General features: G+C 37.3%; 1 protein-coding gene across 1 annotated transcript in view; it reads left to right on the forward strand.

Moving 5' to 3' along the window:
• LOC134673621 (ubiquinone biosynthesis monooxygenase COQ6, mitochondrial) overlaps positions 1-3,509 on the forward strand; it is a 33,369-nt gene extending 29,860 nt beyond the window's left edge. Inside the window, exons 7-10 of the mRNA XM_063531620.1 lie at positions 2,124-2,239; positions 2,854-3,075; positions 3,155-3,282; positions 3,318-3,509. Coding sequence (XP_063387690.1) covers positions 2,124-2,239; positions 2,854-3,075; positions 3,155-3,282; positions 3,318-3,509 — 658 coding nt within the window. The remainder of the gene's footprint in view (positions 1-2,123; positions 2,240-2,853; positions 3,076-3,154; positions 3,283-3,317) is intronic.
• The last annotated feature ends 13,528 nt before the right edge of the window (positions 3,510-17,037 follow it).

The following is a 17,037-nucleotide window of genomic DNA, read 5'->3' on the forward strand; positions in this document are numbered from 1 at the left end:
CTAATAAATAAAATAAAATAAAATAAAACATCGTATTATTCATATTTATAATATTTTATTTTTATTTTTAACAAGCAGGAACGTCTGCTAACGATGCTACTAAGCTTAGAATAAATTTAAAAGTGGAAAAATTACTGTCTTGGGTGAGACTTGAACTCACGGCTGGATCGATACTCCAGCGCTCTGCCATCTGAGCCTCCAAGACCTCATCCATAGCCAGCAAATCTTTCCACCATATTGCGGGTCAAGGGGACCCTAGCGACATCTACCTTAATACCACGACTTAAGACGAAACAGGAGCTGAGTTTTAAATATTTTAGGTAAATATACCCGTCTCGCTAACGGAAACGGCTCCTAAAACTAGTGCGATAAGGACAAGGCGAAAAATCCTGCGTAAAAATCTCAAAATCGAGGTTTAGTACTCGACTGTTTCCTCCTCCAAAACTTAACCAATCGTATCCAAATTTGGAAATCTAAATGATTATAAAATTATCTGTGTCGGGCCGTTTTGCTTTCTTGGCTAATTGATATCAGTTTTGAATACTACGCCTCTCATTGCGGCATAGTCAATGAGGCCATTTTGGCCATTTTTAAGGGCTCTAGCGCCTTAAAAAACAAAAATATTTAAAAAAGCAAAACGGTCCGACACAGATATTGACAATATTAATCTGTGTTGAAATAGTACATTACTACAGAGGCCGGGACGAAAGGGGTTGCCGGCCGAAGACATATAGACGGCCGAGCGAAGCGAGGCCGGATAGGTCTGAGCGCGGGCAACCCCATTTCCCGCCGAGGTATGTATAGTGCTTTTCTCAAACATGCAATGAAATAAATAAAATAAAAAATCCACGAAACCCAAGTTTTATTTATAGAAAAAACTAAAAGTAAACTACACCCAAAATATAAGCAACACGTACCTATATCATTATCACGCGTATGTTTTACACGAGTCGTGTATTTTTACTACCCGTATATTTTCATGTATCTTTGATTTTTTCGCCTTGTATCCGTCTAACTGTCGTTTTCATCACATAAGTTTACATAGTCTTTCATGTTGATATCATGTTTCACATACATCGTTGCTGTATGCATGGAGTAAATAAGTATAATTTCCACAGTGTTGACGAATTTGTAGTTACATTCATTTAAAATATGCCACAAAACTGTTTCTAATAAACTGTAAGCCATTTTTCTTAGTTTCTCAAATAATAAAATTGCCATAAGCAACCATATACATAGTTCGTCTTTGACTTGGCGGCAGAGGCAGCAAGTTATTTAAAATCAATTCTGCTTACGCTGCCAATTCCAACACCTACGATTACAATTAATATTAATTTCATTATTTCCTCGGAACTCATATTAAAGTCAAAAAATCCACAACGCACCATAAATCCAATAAAACAGAATGAATATTTTTTAACTTTACCTCCATAACAATTTAAAAAATATAACTACGCGTGTTTGAGTAGACCTTTTTACCGCTAACGTTTAGATGAAATATTTTAAATGTTTTTATTTGTGTAGTTAAATTTATAATTTAAAATTATAAAATTATAGAATGTATTATTTATTAAGTTCATGTTGATTTTATACAAATAAAACTGCAAATTATAGCAAACATTGTTTTTTGTTTTTTTTTTATAGTCGTAGTGGCAGAGTGTCATTACGAACCATAAAGCAAATACTGCCTCTAGTTTTTTTTAATGGATGAATGCCACGATGCTGTGTCACAAATATCTGTGAAATGAAAATTAAAAAAGAGGACTTTGCCGGCCTAGGCCTGCAAGATGTGTATGAAATTCCATTAACGACCTTTTGTCCTAGCCGCACCTGAAACGTCATACTTCGCAGCCTATTATAAGGAACATAACATCAATATTTCATTGCATGTTTGAGAAAAAAATATTTTTCTAGCATCAAAACCCACGGAGGAAACAGTCGAGTACGTTTGTATGGAGAAATTACCACTCCTTTTGGCTCTTAAGAACTTACTTAAGACAAGTCTTACCCAAGACACATATAATAGTACTAGACCCAAGACAGTAATTTATTCCACTTTTAAATTTATTCTAAGCTTTATAATATAAGTAAGATTTATTTATTTAATTGGTGAATGTTTGCAGAGACGCGGCGCACCGCGTGCACCCGCTGGCGGGGCAGGGCGTCAACCTCGGCTTCGGCGACGTGCGCGATCTCGCGGCGCATCTCTCCGACGCCATCTACACTGGACTTGATTTATGTAAGCTGAATGAATAAAAAAAACCGGCCAAGTCCGAGTCGGACTCGAGCACCGAGGGTTCCGTACTTTTTTGCTGTTATAGCGGCAAAAGAAATACATCATTTGAAGTATTTGAACTGTCATGTACGTATGTACGTTTGTAAGCATGATCGATACTTGGTACTTTGTGAGTTGTGTATCCAATTGTTACTTCTGTGTATCTTCCTGTCTATAGGCAGAACCGAACTAGCCCTGTTTCTACTTATTACCATATCTATATGTTATATTTAATGGAACTATAGGTCTTTTTGTATATCTACAAGCTTAAACATATTTGTATGTGACTGTTTGTTTCCTAAATAAATAAATAAAAAAATGTTTTCGATTCAGCTAGTAACAAAGCTCTTCCAACGCGCATAGTTTTTTAGAATTGTACACTCAATAACTCTACTTAGTACTTCTAACCCCCTTATTCATAAACGCGCTACAAACCTCAATTAGCTCATAATTGTTTGTCTTTATCTGTCATTTTGACTAATTTATTTGTAAGAAAAGGATTAAACATAATTTAACTAAATCAGGCCCGTAAAGTTTTATGAATAAGGGGGTAATTCTAACACTCCGTATTCCCCCAGGTGACAACTCCTGGCTAGAGAAGTACGAGACGTCCCGTCAGCGTCACAACGTGCCGACACAGCTGGCAGTGGACGCGCTGCACCGCCTGTACAGCGCGGAGCTGCCGCCGCTGGTCCTAGCGCGGAGTCTCGGCCTGCAGCTCACTAACGCGCTGCGCCCCGTCAAGGTACGCTCTACCACAACGTGCCAACACAGCTGGCAGTGGACGCGCTGCACCGCCTGTACAGCGCGGAGCTGCCGCCGCTGCTCCTAGCGCGGAGTCTCGGCCTGCAGCTCACTAACGCGCTGCGCCCCGTCAAGGTACGCTCTACCACAACGTGCCGACACAGCTGGCAGTGGACGCGCTGCACCGCCTGTACAGCGCGGAGCTGCCGCCGCTGGTCCTAGCGCGGAGTCTCGGCCTGCAGCTCACTAACGCGCTGCGCCCCGTCAAGGTACGCTCTACCACAACGTGCCGACACAGCTGGCAGTGGACGCGCTGCACCGCCTGTACAGCGCGGAGCTGCCGCCGCTGCTCCTAGCGCGGAGTCTCGGCCTGCAGCTCACTAACGCGCTGCGCCCCGTCAAGGTACGCTCTACCACAACGTGCCGACACAGCTGGCAGTGGACGCGCTGCACCGCCTGTACAGCGCGGAGCTGCCGCCGCTGCTCCTAGCGCGGAGTCTCGGCCTGCAGCTCACTAACGCGCTGCGCCCCGTCAAGGTACGCTCTACCACAACGTGCCGACACAGCTGGCAGTGGACGCGCTGCACCGCCTGTACAGCGCGGAGCTGCCGCCGCTGCTCCTAGCGCGGAGTCTCGGCCTGCAGCTCACTAACGCGCTGCGCCCCGTCAAGGTAAAGTCAGCAGCAGAAGTTGCTAAGCAGGCGAGGTGTTCAAAATTACCTTGACGCGCTCTTATTCTCTTAACAATAAAGTAGCGTCAAGATCATTTTGGACACCTGGCCCGCTTAGCAACTATTGCTGCTGACTGCATCACACACCACACCTGCCTCTTCACACTCTACCACAGAATAAGGGCTCATTTAGACGATGCGATAACTCACATGCGAGTTTCATTACATTGCGGTTTTTGATTGGTCGGTTGAATTGGACGTAACCAACAGTCCGCAATGTAACTAAAATCGGTGTACTTTCGTTTCGGCCAAATACATTTCGCCAAATTTCACTTCCCAACAAACTTATCGCAATAGTTTCATTTCCCAAAGGAACCTTTAGCAAAGTTACACTTCGCATATAATTTATTTGGTCAAATTATCATTTGGCATGATTTTACTTTGTCAAATGTTATTAGGACAAAAACTTATTTAGCAAACGTTTTTTATTGTCTAATATTATATTCCAAAAAGATGTTTGGTCAAAATTGTCACTTCGCAAATTTGACAAATAGGCATCTCTATTTAAAGTACTTTTTGTTATGTTATAATAGGTACGTTAAATTCTACGTAATTTGGGTGGGTTGGGTTAGGTTTGAACTGCGATCCTCACAAAACGGAACCGCTATCAGAAAAGTGGGTTAGGTTAGGTTAGAACTGTCACCCTCACAGAATCGAAATGCTATTAGAAAAGTGGGTTAGGTTAGGTTAGAACTGCGGTCCTTACAGAAACGAAATTCTATGTACTAAAAAAAGGTCATCGAAGTGGATTAATTAATTTAATAGAATAACGAGATGTAAAAAAATTGCATGACATTTTAAACTAAAATGTGGTTTGAATATTGGTGGTTATTTACTATTTTTGGGTTACAATGATTACTTTGGTGTTATTTGTTTTAATAGAATAGCAAGATGTAACAAATTTCGTTGTCATTTTACATTAAAATGGAGTTTTAATTTTAGTGATCATTTACTACATATTTATGGCAGTAAGAATGTTTTTTTTTGACGTTACATTTTACTATGTATATGTAATGATCAGTTAAATACTAGACAAATAAAATTCTGCAGCCTCCACTTTATTGGTATGTAAATTGTATGCCATGCAATATTTTGGGACATGTAAATTTTGCTTAATGATACATTTGACTAAATAATATTTGGTAAAATGAAACTTGTCCAAGTAATTATTTGCTAAACAATAACTTGCCAAAAAAGACTATTGCTAACTGAAAATTTGCGATAAGTTGTTTTGCCAAACATTTTTTTGGGAAATGATAATTTGGGAAACATAGTTTGGGATGTGATACTTTGGGAAACGATTTTGGCCCATTCGTTAGTAAACCACTAAAATCGCATGCGAGTTCGCGCGCCGTCTAAATCAGCTGTAAGTAAATAGTACTACCGTACAAAAAGGACACTTCCTACAAAACCGAAGTTTGACAGCGGTTCAGGATCGAACCATGCTGTTTCTAACTTATGGCACTGTCCCTTTCGGCTATTTAGGGTTGTCAAAATTCAAAATTGTATTGCTTTTGATTGAAAACCTGGAGTAGGGGGTATTACTGCAATGTTCTGCCCCCAGAGTGCAGCACTGGTACATATTGTAAACCATGCATCAAGGCGGCTTGTTTACACACTTACAAAGTCTACCGCGAAACGCGAAAATCAAAAATGTTGTTATCTGTCTCTAGAGTTCCAGAATGATAGTGATAGGCAGATAACGAAATTTCGATTATCGTGTTTCGCGGTAGGCCCTCAGTTTGTGCTAGTAGCGCCCTCTACGCAGAGTTTTACGTAATATTCCCTAGACCTGTTCGAACTCGCTCATTAGAACCTATACAAATGTAGCCCCATCTGCGTATCATCCCATTTAATGTTTTTTTTTTACTTTCAGAAAATGATCATGTCACATGCTACAACGTAAGCTACCAAAGAAAAGAGTATCTCAAACGGTGCACGGCAGAAAAGGCTGATAAATATGATTAAGGGTTAAATAAATTATGGTTTAGTAGGCTAAAATACAAGTATATTATGGTTAAGAATTTGTACCTTAAGTGGATGTGTGCAATGTTAGAATCCGTAAATTTTTCCATAGTGGACTGGAATACGAATATATTTTGAATGAATATGTTTTGATAATACATACATACATACATATAATCACGCCTATTTCCCGGAGGGGTAGGCAGAGACCACGGATTTCCACTTGCTACGATCCTGACATACCTCTTTCGCTTCCTTCACATTCATTTCATGTTTTGATAAAACTTAAAAAAGGTCATTGTAATACTAATATAATAAAAGTAAGTGTGTCAGTGTTAGCGTTTTAAAGTAACAAATTTGTCAGAGAATATTTCCATAATTTAGTTTCCTAAAAGTAAAGGTCTCATTTTGTTGTTGAATATTATAATTTTGATGAAATCTAATTAGCAATTCTCGATTGTAATGTATTAGCGTGTTGGTGGAAAATAAAATCTTTTGAAATCTTGACAATAGTTTAATTTATCCAAATTACCGAATTTCATGATTCCAAAATTGCTTCGTGAACAAAGTTGGCAGGCGCAATAACCTTACCTACCTTAGATACCTTATTCGTTTGAACTCATTTGAACCCAAGATACATTGATTGTGATGATGATGCTCTCCTGACCGATTTCGGCCACAGCGACTGTGTGCTCTGGAGTAGGCAATTTTTAACTCGTGTTATTAGAGTGTAGCTGATCCACTCTCTGGTGCGCCCTTAAGTGGCTCACGTACCCTATCTTCTTGCTAAATACTCGAGCGCATTTTGGGCACGTCAGCACACCACCTAAATAATGGAAATTGAGGCTGGCGGCCGGGCTTTAAGCTCATCTCGTTTTTTGTCGAGCTCACTGCGGCGGTCAGCCTCAAAAACGCTAACTCGATCACGAATGATGCGCCGCCATTCGGGCCGCTGCGCTGCCTTTCGCTCCCAGTCAGAGGGCTCTAGTTTGCATCTCTTCATATGTCTTTTCAGAACATCCTTATACCGTAAGTACTGGCCTCCGCTTTTACGCTTACCATTCTGGAGTTCTGAAAAGAAGATACGCTTCGCCACTCTGTCTTCTGACATCCGAGACACGTGTCCACACCACCGCAGCTGCCGCCTCATCAGATACACCTCAATGCCTCCGACATTTGCACGCCTCAACACATCTGTGTTTCTGACCCGGTCCGTCCATTTGATATTCATAATGTCTCGGAGGCATTGGTGGAATCTGTCAAGTGTACGTATATGCTTACGATAAAGGACCCATGTCTCAGATGAGTACAGCAGGTTCGGCAGCACTGCTGCCATGTATACACTAATTTTAGTGGAGAGCTTCAGGTCATGGGAGCGAAATACCTTTGGCCGGAGTTTCCCGAACGCCACAGCTGCAGCACCAAAGCATTTATTTCAGCATCTAGGTCGTACTTTGCTGTAATCGTGCTACCAAGATACCTGAACCTCCCCACCCGCTTCAACGTCTCGTCACCGATACACACACTCACATTTGGTCCGTTGTCAGGGACGTTGGCCATGACTTCCGTCTTTTTGACATTTATTTTAAGACCAAATGTAGTGCAAGTATCATGAAGACTTGACATTATTTTTTGTAGACCTTCCGCTGAATTTTGATTTGTACGGCGCATTGATTGTATGATTTGTACGGCGTAGGTATATATAAGGGTGGTACAGTCAGCAGCAGAAGTTGCTAAGCGGGCGAGGTGTTCAAAATGATAATGACGCGACTTTATTGTTAAGAGAATTAGAGCGTGTCAAGGGGTCATCCATTAATTACATCACACGTTTAGGGGGAGGGAGGGGGTCAAGAAAATGTGACATATTGTGACATGGGGGAGGGGGGAGACACAAACTTTGTGACGTCACTAACTTCATCAGTAACCGAAAATTTATTTAAATTATTTTATTCGCTGTACGTTTAAATAACAAGTTTTTAAAACGATAATCGTTTTTATTCGTTTAATTTTCTATCCTAAGCAGTTTTGGGTTATAAAATTACTAATATTTATATCGTCAAAAATATTTTGATAAAATATTAATAATACTTAGGTACTTACTTAATTCGATGTAGCGATTTCGTAGAAAAAATGTGACGTCACACTAGGGGGGAGGGGTTTGCCAAATGTGACCAAGTGTGACAAGGAGGGGGGAGGGGTCATAAAACCTAGAAATTCGTGTGACGTAATTAATGGATGACCCCAAGGTTATTTTGAACATCTCGCCCGCTTAGCAACTTCTGCCGCTGACTGTGTGCCATCTGTCCAATGTCAAATGGTCATGAAGGTGGAATACTTACCACCCTAAAGTCTAATAACGTTAGTCATAAATTCGCGGTGCGGTGCGGTGATGTACGTGTTACGGCTTTTACGAATCTGGCTACCACGTAGGGTTGCCAGATCGAAAGGCGCTATTATCGGGAAACAATATAAATTTTTCGGGATTATGGGACTTAAGTCGGGAAAAAAATACATTCAAATTAAAGTAATTGTATTAAAAAAACGATATTTTACATTATTGGCACTATAGTTCGTTTTTTTTAGCATTAGAAATAAGGTAAACAATCTTTATGTCTTTTAATTGAAAAATACATTTTAAAAATAAGTTATGGCTAATATATAACAATTATGAATCTAATACGATCATTTATATTCTTCTGCTTTCATAAGTAATAGTTACTGATTTTTAAAAAGCTTTTTTCAATTAAAAGACATGTCAAGATCGCTTACCTTCTTTGAAGTTCTTTCTAATGCTAAAAAAAACGAACTGTATATACGTCAGCTCGCTCGCTCGACGACAGTTCGGAACTTGAAATTATTGTTTTATAACATGAAGCTGTTTTTCGGGACAGTTTACACATTGTCGGGAATCGGGAACACATGCTAAAAATCGGTAGAATCCCGCAAAATCCCGACCATCTGGCAACCCTACTACCACGTGACAGCCCTAGCCTATTGTAGACATTACATAATCCTTTACCATCGTATTTTCACTTAAACGCACGAACGTATTATATTATATCAGTCAGTCTCAATACAAAAAGTACTGAGGTTGACTGAACTGGCATGACAAATAAGAACGTTTCCGAGAAAATGAAAATACGATAGCAAAGACGAATGCACTAAGTACATTGATTTACTACACTGAAATATATACTTCGTTTTTTTTAGCATTAGAAATTAGGTAAACAATCTTGATGTGTCTTTTAATTGAAAAACACATTTTAAAAATAAGTTACTGCAAATATGTAACAATTATGAATCTAATACGATCATTTATTTTCTTCTGCTTTCATAAGTAATAGTTATTGATTTTTAAAAAGCGTTTTTCAATTAAAAGACATGCCAAGATCGCTTACCTTCTTTCAAGTTCTTTCTAATGCTAAAAAAAACGAAGTATAGTTGCGATGGATGACTGACAAAGATATTGTGACGCCAATACCTAATTAAACAATGACATTGTCTAATTAATCAGAGTTAATTTACAATCCTAAAGGTCTCTAAATGTGTTTATCGATAATACCTAGCTACTAAACTAAATTAACTAATGCCATTTGCGTGGTTATTTTAAATGACTATCCAAAACCTAATTGTGACTGATAATTCAAACAATGTTTTCACAATTTCACTCATTCATTACTCCTATCTTTATCTAAATACCCTATTAGGGACATTTAATCGTATTACCTGTATCGAGGATGTAAGACAGTGTAGGTATAAAACTAAAAAAAAGTTGTTACCAGTGTTCCCAACTTGGCATAAAAGATGCCAAATCTGGCATATTTTCAATCGCTTTGGCACCAACATTTTCCATTTAGCATCTGGCATATTTTTTAGCATAATTTAGTCTAAGCCAAGTTTGCACCAACTTGGCGCCATCGCCTTATGTGGTTCATATTTTCATATGAATTTTGACTTTTGTGGACGGATGGACGTCAACGGACTATATAAAGTTGGTCAAGCAGATCTTGTCAGTAGAAAGAGGCGGTAAATTTGAAAAAAGTATTAGCTTTAAGTGTCTAATTTCAAGTGATATTTTAGCATTTTTTTTAGCATAGGTGTTTCGAAATTCTTTGGCATAATGTTGGCATAATCTAGACATTAGTCTAGCATTTTTTCAAAATCCGAGTTGGCAACACTGGTTGTTACTTGAGGAACGCGAAACTCACGAAAATACGTGGTATTATAATGTAGGTAGTGCGCAATATGCTTGTTTACGAGTTCAGCGATTGTTCTGCGTATTACAATGGTCTCATTATGAGTTATTATCACAATTATATTTTTATCATTGGAATTCTTTTGTTTTTCACTGAATAATATGAACACAGCATGTTGTTTACATTTCACTGTCCTCATATTATCGAAGTAGGTAGACGACACAAATGCTAAATACGCGTTTTGAGAGAACCATGTACAGTCAGTAATATATATAGTAATATTACAGTCAGAAAAACTTAGCTTAGCATTAGCACCCCCGCACGACCATAGTAGATTGTGTCACAAAGGAGCAAAATGACATGTATTTGATATACATACATTGAATCCTATCTACCTATATCTATTAAGTAGTGTCAAATTGTATGTTGCCTTTTCATTTTTGTCTCTTTTCAGCTGTCTTTTTGCCTCTTGTTATTGTTTGTGTCACAAAGCATGTAAGTTGTGGTTGAATAATAGTACATTGGGCAACATGGGGCGTAAGTTGAATATTGCAAACGAGAATAAGTTAAATCACGACGGCTTGCCGGAGCGATTTATAGACTCGAGTTTGCAATATTGTTACGCCCTGAGTTACACACAATGTTTTTCATCACACTCGCTCAATAAATGTGGAATGGCACGCAGGTTTAGCGGGAGTTATAGAAAAAGCGTTCTCCCTAGGGAGTTATGAAGTTTCTAGTGCCATAATTTGCAGTTTTTTGTCTTTAATACTTAATTTTTGTATCGCAAATGTGATAAAAAAACATTGTGTGTCACTCGCGTAATAATATTGCAAACTCGAGTCTATAAATCGCTCCGGCAAGCCGTCGCGATTTAACTTACTCTCGTTTGCAATATTCAACTTACGCCCCATGTTGCACAATGTACTACTATCTATCTATCTAATACTATGCGTTAGTGACTAGTCAGGTATGCAACTTCCAGTTGGTTTTGTAGCTGTTTCGTAGTTCGTATAGATATACGTAGCTTGTTATTATGTTCTTGACTTAATTAGTCAATATTCTCAATAGTAGTGTGGAAAATTAAAATTATCACCTTATGATAGTCATTATAGGTATATTAGGTACTTATTCATTTAAATTAGTCTATCGTTGATTTGGATTTATTCTTAGGTTCGTTTCGTAGTGTATTAGGTACCTATCTAGCCTATTTATACATATTTGGCGGCAGTTCAATCGTCTCAGGTTTGGACAGCTTGCCAAATACTTATTCGTCTCATGTCTATTTACTTCAACAAAATTAATAAGTACATACTTATGTCCTTTGCTATCTATTTAGCTTCCTACCTAAATATGTAAGTATAATAATATTCTCTTAATTAACGTAGTTATGAGGGTTCCCTTTGTTTTGTTTCCTACGAGTACGTCATGCAACCTGCAAAGACCCCAGTCCGTTGAGAACAGCTGCCTGCATGGAACCTCAAACACAAATAGACTAACAATGTATTAGCTTCAAATACGTTTAGTCTCTTTTTCTTCTAGACATTCGACAAAGCACGCAAACAGCTGACGTCATCCAGATGTTCAGTGTTCAGCGGGCCTATTTATACCGTGAACCGCGAATCAAGTTTTATCTCTCTGTCGCACGTGTAATTTCGTACGTAAATGGGACAGAGAGGCAAAACTGCGTACGCAGTTCGCGGTAGATCGGCGCGCGCATGCCATATTTATAACTTACAGGCAATTCTAGACCGTATTCGTGTAGTATTAAGGATCAATTCGTACAAACTTCGTGTCGTGTTATCGAATGACGCATGACTAACGTGATCATAAACGTGACTCAATAAAATTCCACTTCGATTTGTAACTGCGTCAATGCAGTTTATAAAGAAAATACTAATGATTTGAAAGCTAATTCTTGCTAAATAATAATTTCAATCTGAACTATTTTTCAAGAAACTTCTTATATACGTAGGTAGCCTACATGAATGCAAAATGTCCGTTGGCAAAATTTCGGTTCTGAACCGTTTTTTATTCCCACGTTTTCCATGGTGGAATTGTTTGATATTATTATTTTGGTTCTATTGTATTTCAACTTGAGGGGTCCATTTACCTGAGGGGTGTCCCGAGAAACCCGTTTGACATTCCTTTGAGATTTTACGTTTTATACTTACTTAAATAGGTAGGTATAATTACCTATCTACTTACTTGTCTCAACATGTTCTGGTACCTAGCTAAACAATGACTAATCAATAATAATTTCATCATGTTATTCATGTAGGTTCTGGCATTTTCCTTGGTAGTTAGGTACATCAAGATAGAGGTGCGCGCCGGTCGAAAAAAATCGGGCGGCGGCGCGCCACGAAAAAACCCACGGCGGCGGCGTAACGCCGGCGGCGTGGGATTTTCAACTTTTCAATATACGTGTAATGAGAAACCAAGATGAAATCTTAAATCAACACGGGGAAAATCGCAAAAAAACTATGTTATATCGTTTTTTTGGTTTATTGTAGAAATATCATGAAAAAGTATGTATGTTGTATGTATGTTGTATGTATGTTGAACGTTGCCAGGATCGGTGTAAATAAAAAGATACGGCGCGTAATGAAAAGACGTCCAGTATTTTGGACGTTGCCGAGTACCTATAGACTACCTACTTTATGTGCATAAGGTTTTTTTTAGTCCAATTCATGTTTTTTAAAATAAATATAGAATAATTGCATTTTTTAATTAGAAATACTCTTACTGATAATGTCAACTTACGTAATGAATTGAAGTAAAACCTATTATTTTCATATTTTTGGAATAACTTTATAGCTCGTAGGTGGTAGAATTTTACCAGTCATTGACGTCATTTATTTAACATTAAATCAAACAGCGGGTTATCCTAGGAAGCAGTAACATCTAAGCAATGGTTTTTACAATAATGCATGCACTTTTATCAAAATTTTCCTTACAAATTTCTCAAATGAAATCGGGTCTGTCTCTTGATGAAAACAAATCCATAAAAATATTTTTACAGTACATATGGTCCTATTTTCCCGCACTAGTGCGTAAAATAGCACTTTTCGTGCGATGTCAAAAGTTTAAAGGGCCATATGTACTGTAAAACGTTGTACGATACACGTGCGAATAGGTAATTCGCAACTCGTGTCGATTTAAAACACTCGGTCGTGTTTTAATTTATCGCGTCGCCACTCGTTTCGAATTTCCTCTTTTCCGCACTTGTATCGTAAATAACTATTTTTATCTATTTGGTACATTATGTAATACGGCAAGTAATGACTTTTTAAAATGTTTTGAAACATCTAACATCCCTCTATTTAATTTATTTACCACAAAAACTACCAGAAATTTTAATAATTTTACTCTTCGCATACTAGGCAACGTCTAACATATTGGACTTAGCAAAAGTGCCGTGTTGTCGATTACAATGGGCAAAATACTGGATATTACACTTTTTACACTTGTTTTACCCATAAACAAAAAACATTTTTATGTAAATCATATTGCCACGTAATAAACAGACCAGTCAGTAACCTATTAGACGTTTTATTTTAACGCTGCTTAATACTGTCATATAAATAAATATTAAATATGGGTAAAATATTAGTGTGTAGGATGCTCCTTGCAAGTTCTGCGTTTTGTAGGACTTTGACAGAAAGATTATGTTCACACTGGTTCCCAATATTTTCTTATACTCAAAAATAACATATTTATCATTCAAGTAGTATTAGTAGTAGAGTCTGTGCGGAAAGAGAAGAGTCGTGGCAGAAACGGGAACTAACATTTTAAATTTTATATGGCAATTAAACCTTTGACACCTGTCTTGTAAAAAGTAAACAAATTTCTGTCAATGTATATTTTTATTAACAAAAACCGCAAGTTTTATGCATAAAATATTTTCAAAACACGATAAAACCACAAGGAAAATTATATTTAACATTGTTCGGTTTTGTCAGCGGGAAGAAAACGGCTAAAAGCCGACTATCGACTTACAAAAAGTCGCGGAACGTGTTTCCGCTGTTCGCGGGTATTGATGTTGTATTTAATATTAAATAATTACCTATTTAATAAGCCCCCTAAGTAACTTGTCTCCGGTACATAATCGGTAAGTATATTCATTCAAAATATATAAATTTTCATAAATATGCAGATCATTCATGATCTTTAAAATAACTGACAAATAGTCTTGATACTTGCCATTTTATGCATATTTATATGTAATTTCTTTTTCAGGATTGTGTAAAAGTACCTACGGTATCTCGAATAAAAGACCGCTAAGTAGGTGATATGCAAGAATTCGTAATCTACGTGCCGGATTCAAGCACATCCAGTTCAGATGAAGATAGTTCTATGAGTGTCCCTGGTTGTTTTGAAGCTAGCTCAAACATAAGTGACATTTAATATTTTAATTCAGACTTCGATTACAAAGAATAAAACTTTTTGTATTAAAATATTTCTCTATTTGTAGGTTCTGTTAGTTACGAAATTATATTTCATATTTAGCAGTGACTTTTCGGCGAAGTAAAATATCGTGAGATGAGAGAAGCGGACATATCCCAATAAGGCCTACCTACATATGCACTATTTTTATTCATATTCATATTTATTATTAATAATTTACACATACATTACAAGTCAAGTTTACAATGGGTGAAATATATCCCAGATAAAATTACAGTTGTATTGGGCAGATTCTTAAATAGTTTTAGCAGTTTTGTCAATCGCAGTCACTTTTTAGTATCTGAGATATAAAAACAAAGTGTGTTTTAAAAAGAAAACTAGTGCCTGCGCTAAATCAGAGGATTGAGTTAACGAACCGACACCACCACCAGGCTCCGTTTAGTAAGCCGTGGTAAAAAACCGGAACAAAAGGGATTCAAGTATCATGACCTTTAGTGTCGTACTATAATCACGTGACCAGTGTTGTCAGCATAGCAAAAACCATAAAATAGCACTGGCGCGCCCTCAAATCCCACGACTCTTCTCTTTCCGCACAGACTCTAGTAGTAGTTTCCTGGTAGTGTAAGTACGTTACCAGAAGAAAGTAACGTTATGCTTTAATATTTGGTGCAGAATTTTTTTCTTGGGATGTCCATTATAGTGGACGTTATCGATTTAAGGGTTAAAATAAATCAAGCAATGAATTAAAAAAAAAACGGAACAGACGGAACGCTAAAGCTAGGCACGTCGCACGCGCTTTATGTCCATTGATTTTAAATTTTTACTCTAGCGGGCTTTGTCTCGGCGCGAATTTTAAACTACCGGCGGCGGCGGCGGCGCGCTGACTCCTTATGGCGGCGGCGCGCCGCGGCGGCGCGCACGTCTACATCAAGAGTACCTAATTACATAGTAACTGTAAAGTTTTTCTAGACTTTGTAAAAGCATTAGGTTAGGATCTAGATAGGTACCTAGGACTTTGAGGCCCCGTCGTCCCTCCTTCCCCCTCTGCCAAGGCGATCATCGACCGTCCGACATTCATTTCATCTTCCTTCCCCTCTCCCCTCTCATGCCCACTCCGCTGGCCCGCATTGCTTGCGAAAACATGCGTCAAGCGCGTTCGGATACTCGCGTACCTGGCAATCTGTAGCCAAATAAAATTGTATGGAATATTCTCGTAAAATGACTAAGATGTACCATTTTTTTGTATCTTCTTGTTTATAGGTAGTTGTATTTTCTCAAGACTGTTATAACTACTCTTTGTTTTCGTGTGCCCGTTTTGTTTTGTGCACCTGCATTAAACTTTTTTTAGTAGGTACCCATCTCAAATACGAAGTTAAAAAGTAAACTTAAAAATACGAAAGAGTTTGATGTTATTGTAATTTAGCTAAATGAAAGAGTTTTTCAGGTGCTGAAAGGGTTAACAATGACTATTTCCTATTCTTGTCAAAAAAATCGTAAGTTCAAGCCTCACAAATTCAAAAATTTGTCTAGGATTTTCTCATTTACAAACGATGTGCTGAAATAACATGAAATTTAAGCAACATATATATTTGATATTAGACATTATAGCTAAAAATATACCTCATACAAAAGAAAAACAGCGACTAGAAGTTTTGTATGTAAAACTTGTACACGCTCAATTTTCTTTGTTTTACAATTTCTGGCAACGATAACTAATACCAGATATTAAGATTAGATCAGATTCATTTATTTCTTATTGAAAATGTACATGACATGTATTTTACATGTCAAAATAAAGTGCATTCACAAAAAGATCGTCACATATATCCCCCGTTATATACGCCGTTTTGTCGTCTAAATAGTGTTTAGTTTTAAGTTTATAAAATACATATGTATGTTAGTCTGTAAGGTATTTGTAATATGGGCCTTGTTGCCTGAATTAAATATCTAAATAAATAAATAAATAATAAATAAATATCGTCATAATAATCTAAAAAGGCGCTGATAGTCCGCCGGTTCCTCTCTCTGCACCTGCAGCCCTGACCTCCGGCGTCTTGGGCCTTACCCCGCTGCCAGCGGCACCCTGGGTTAGGTTTTTTAGAATTTGTTTATATGTGTGCCTATTGTTTTCTATGTATTTTTATATGCATATTATTGTAAAAACCTAATAATGTCCGAGAATTAAAAATGAAAGAAGAAAGAGAAAGTAAAACAGTAAATTTTTTTGTGTATAAAACCGCTTTCTATATTATATGTTACTTGAATATTCATGCCAAATTTCATGGTATTTCAGCGTTTCGTTTTAAAAATGACTTCGTTCCTAAAGCGGTGGTAAGATTGGTGTGACTAAAGTAAAAAAGGAGTTAAATTTAAATTCAAATAATTTATTTCAGAACAAAAAATTCCATATACCTACAATTACATTTGAAATATAATAACTAAAATAAAATAAAGTTAAGCTTTTTAATCTTGTTGATAATAGTCACAAAACCATACATTTTTCAACTGGTTCTTGTCAAATTTTACCGATAATTACCTATACATGTAAATAAATTAAGATATTTGTTTTTTTTGTCGATTTAGATTTTAGAATCTTATTGAAACAAGCGAAGCTCTGCCTACATTTATTAAGTTTCAGCTATGCATAGACAGATTGTTTACAGCTCACAGTGCCACTAGTTTATTATATAATAGCCGTTTGTAATTTCGCCCATTGAAG

Source organism: Cydia fagiglandana, chromosome 18 (genome assembly GCF_963556715.1).
Source record: "Cydia fagiglandana chromosome 18, ilCydFagi1.1, whole genome shotgun sequence".
NCBI lineage: Eukaryota > Metazoa > Arthropoda > Insecta > Lepidoptera > Tortricidae > Cydia > Cydia fagiglandana.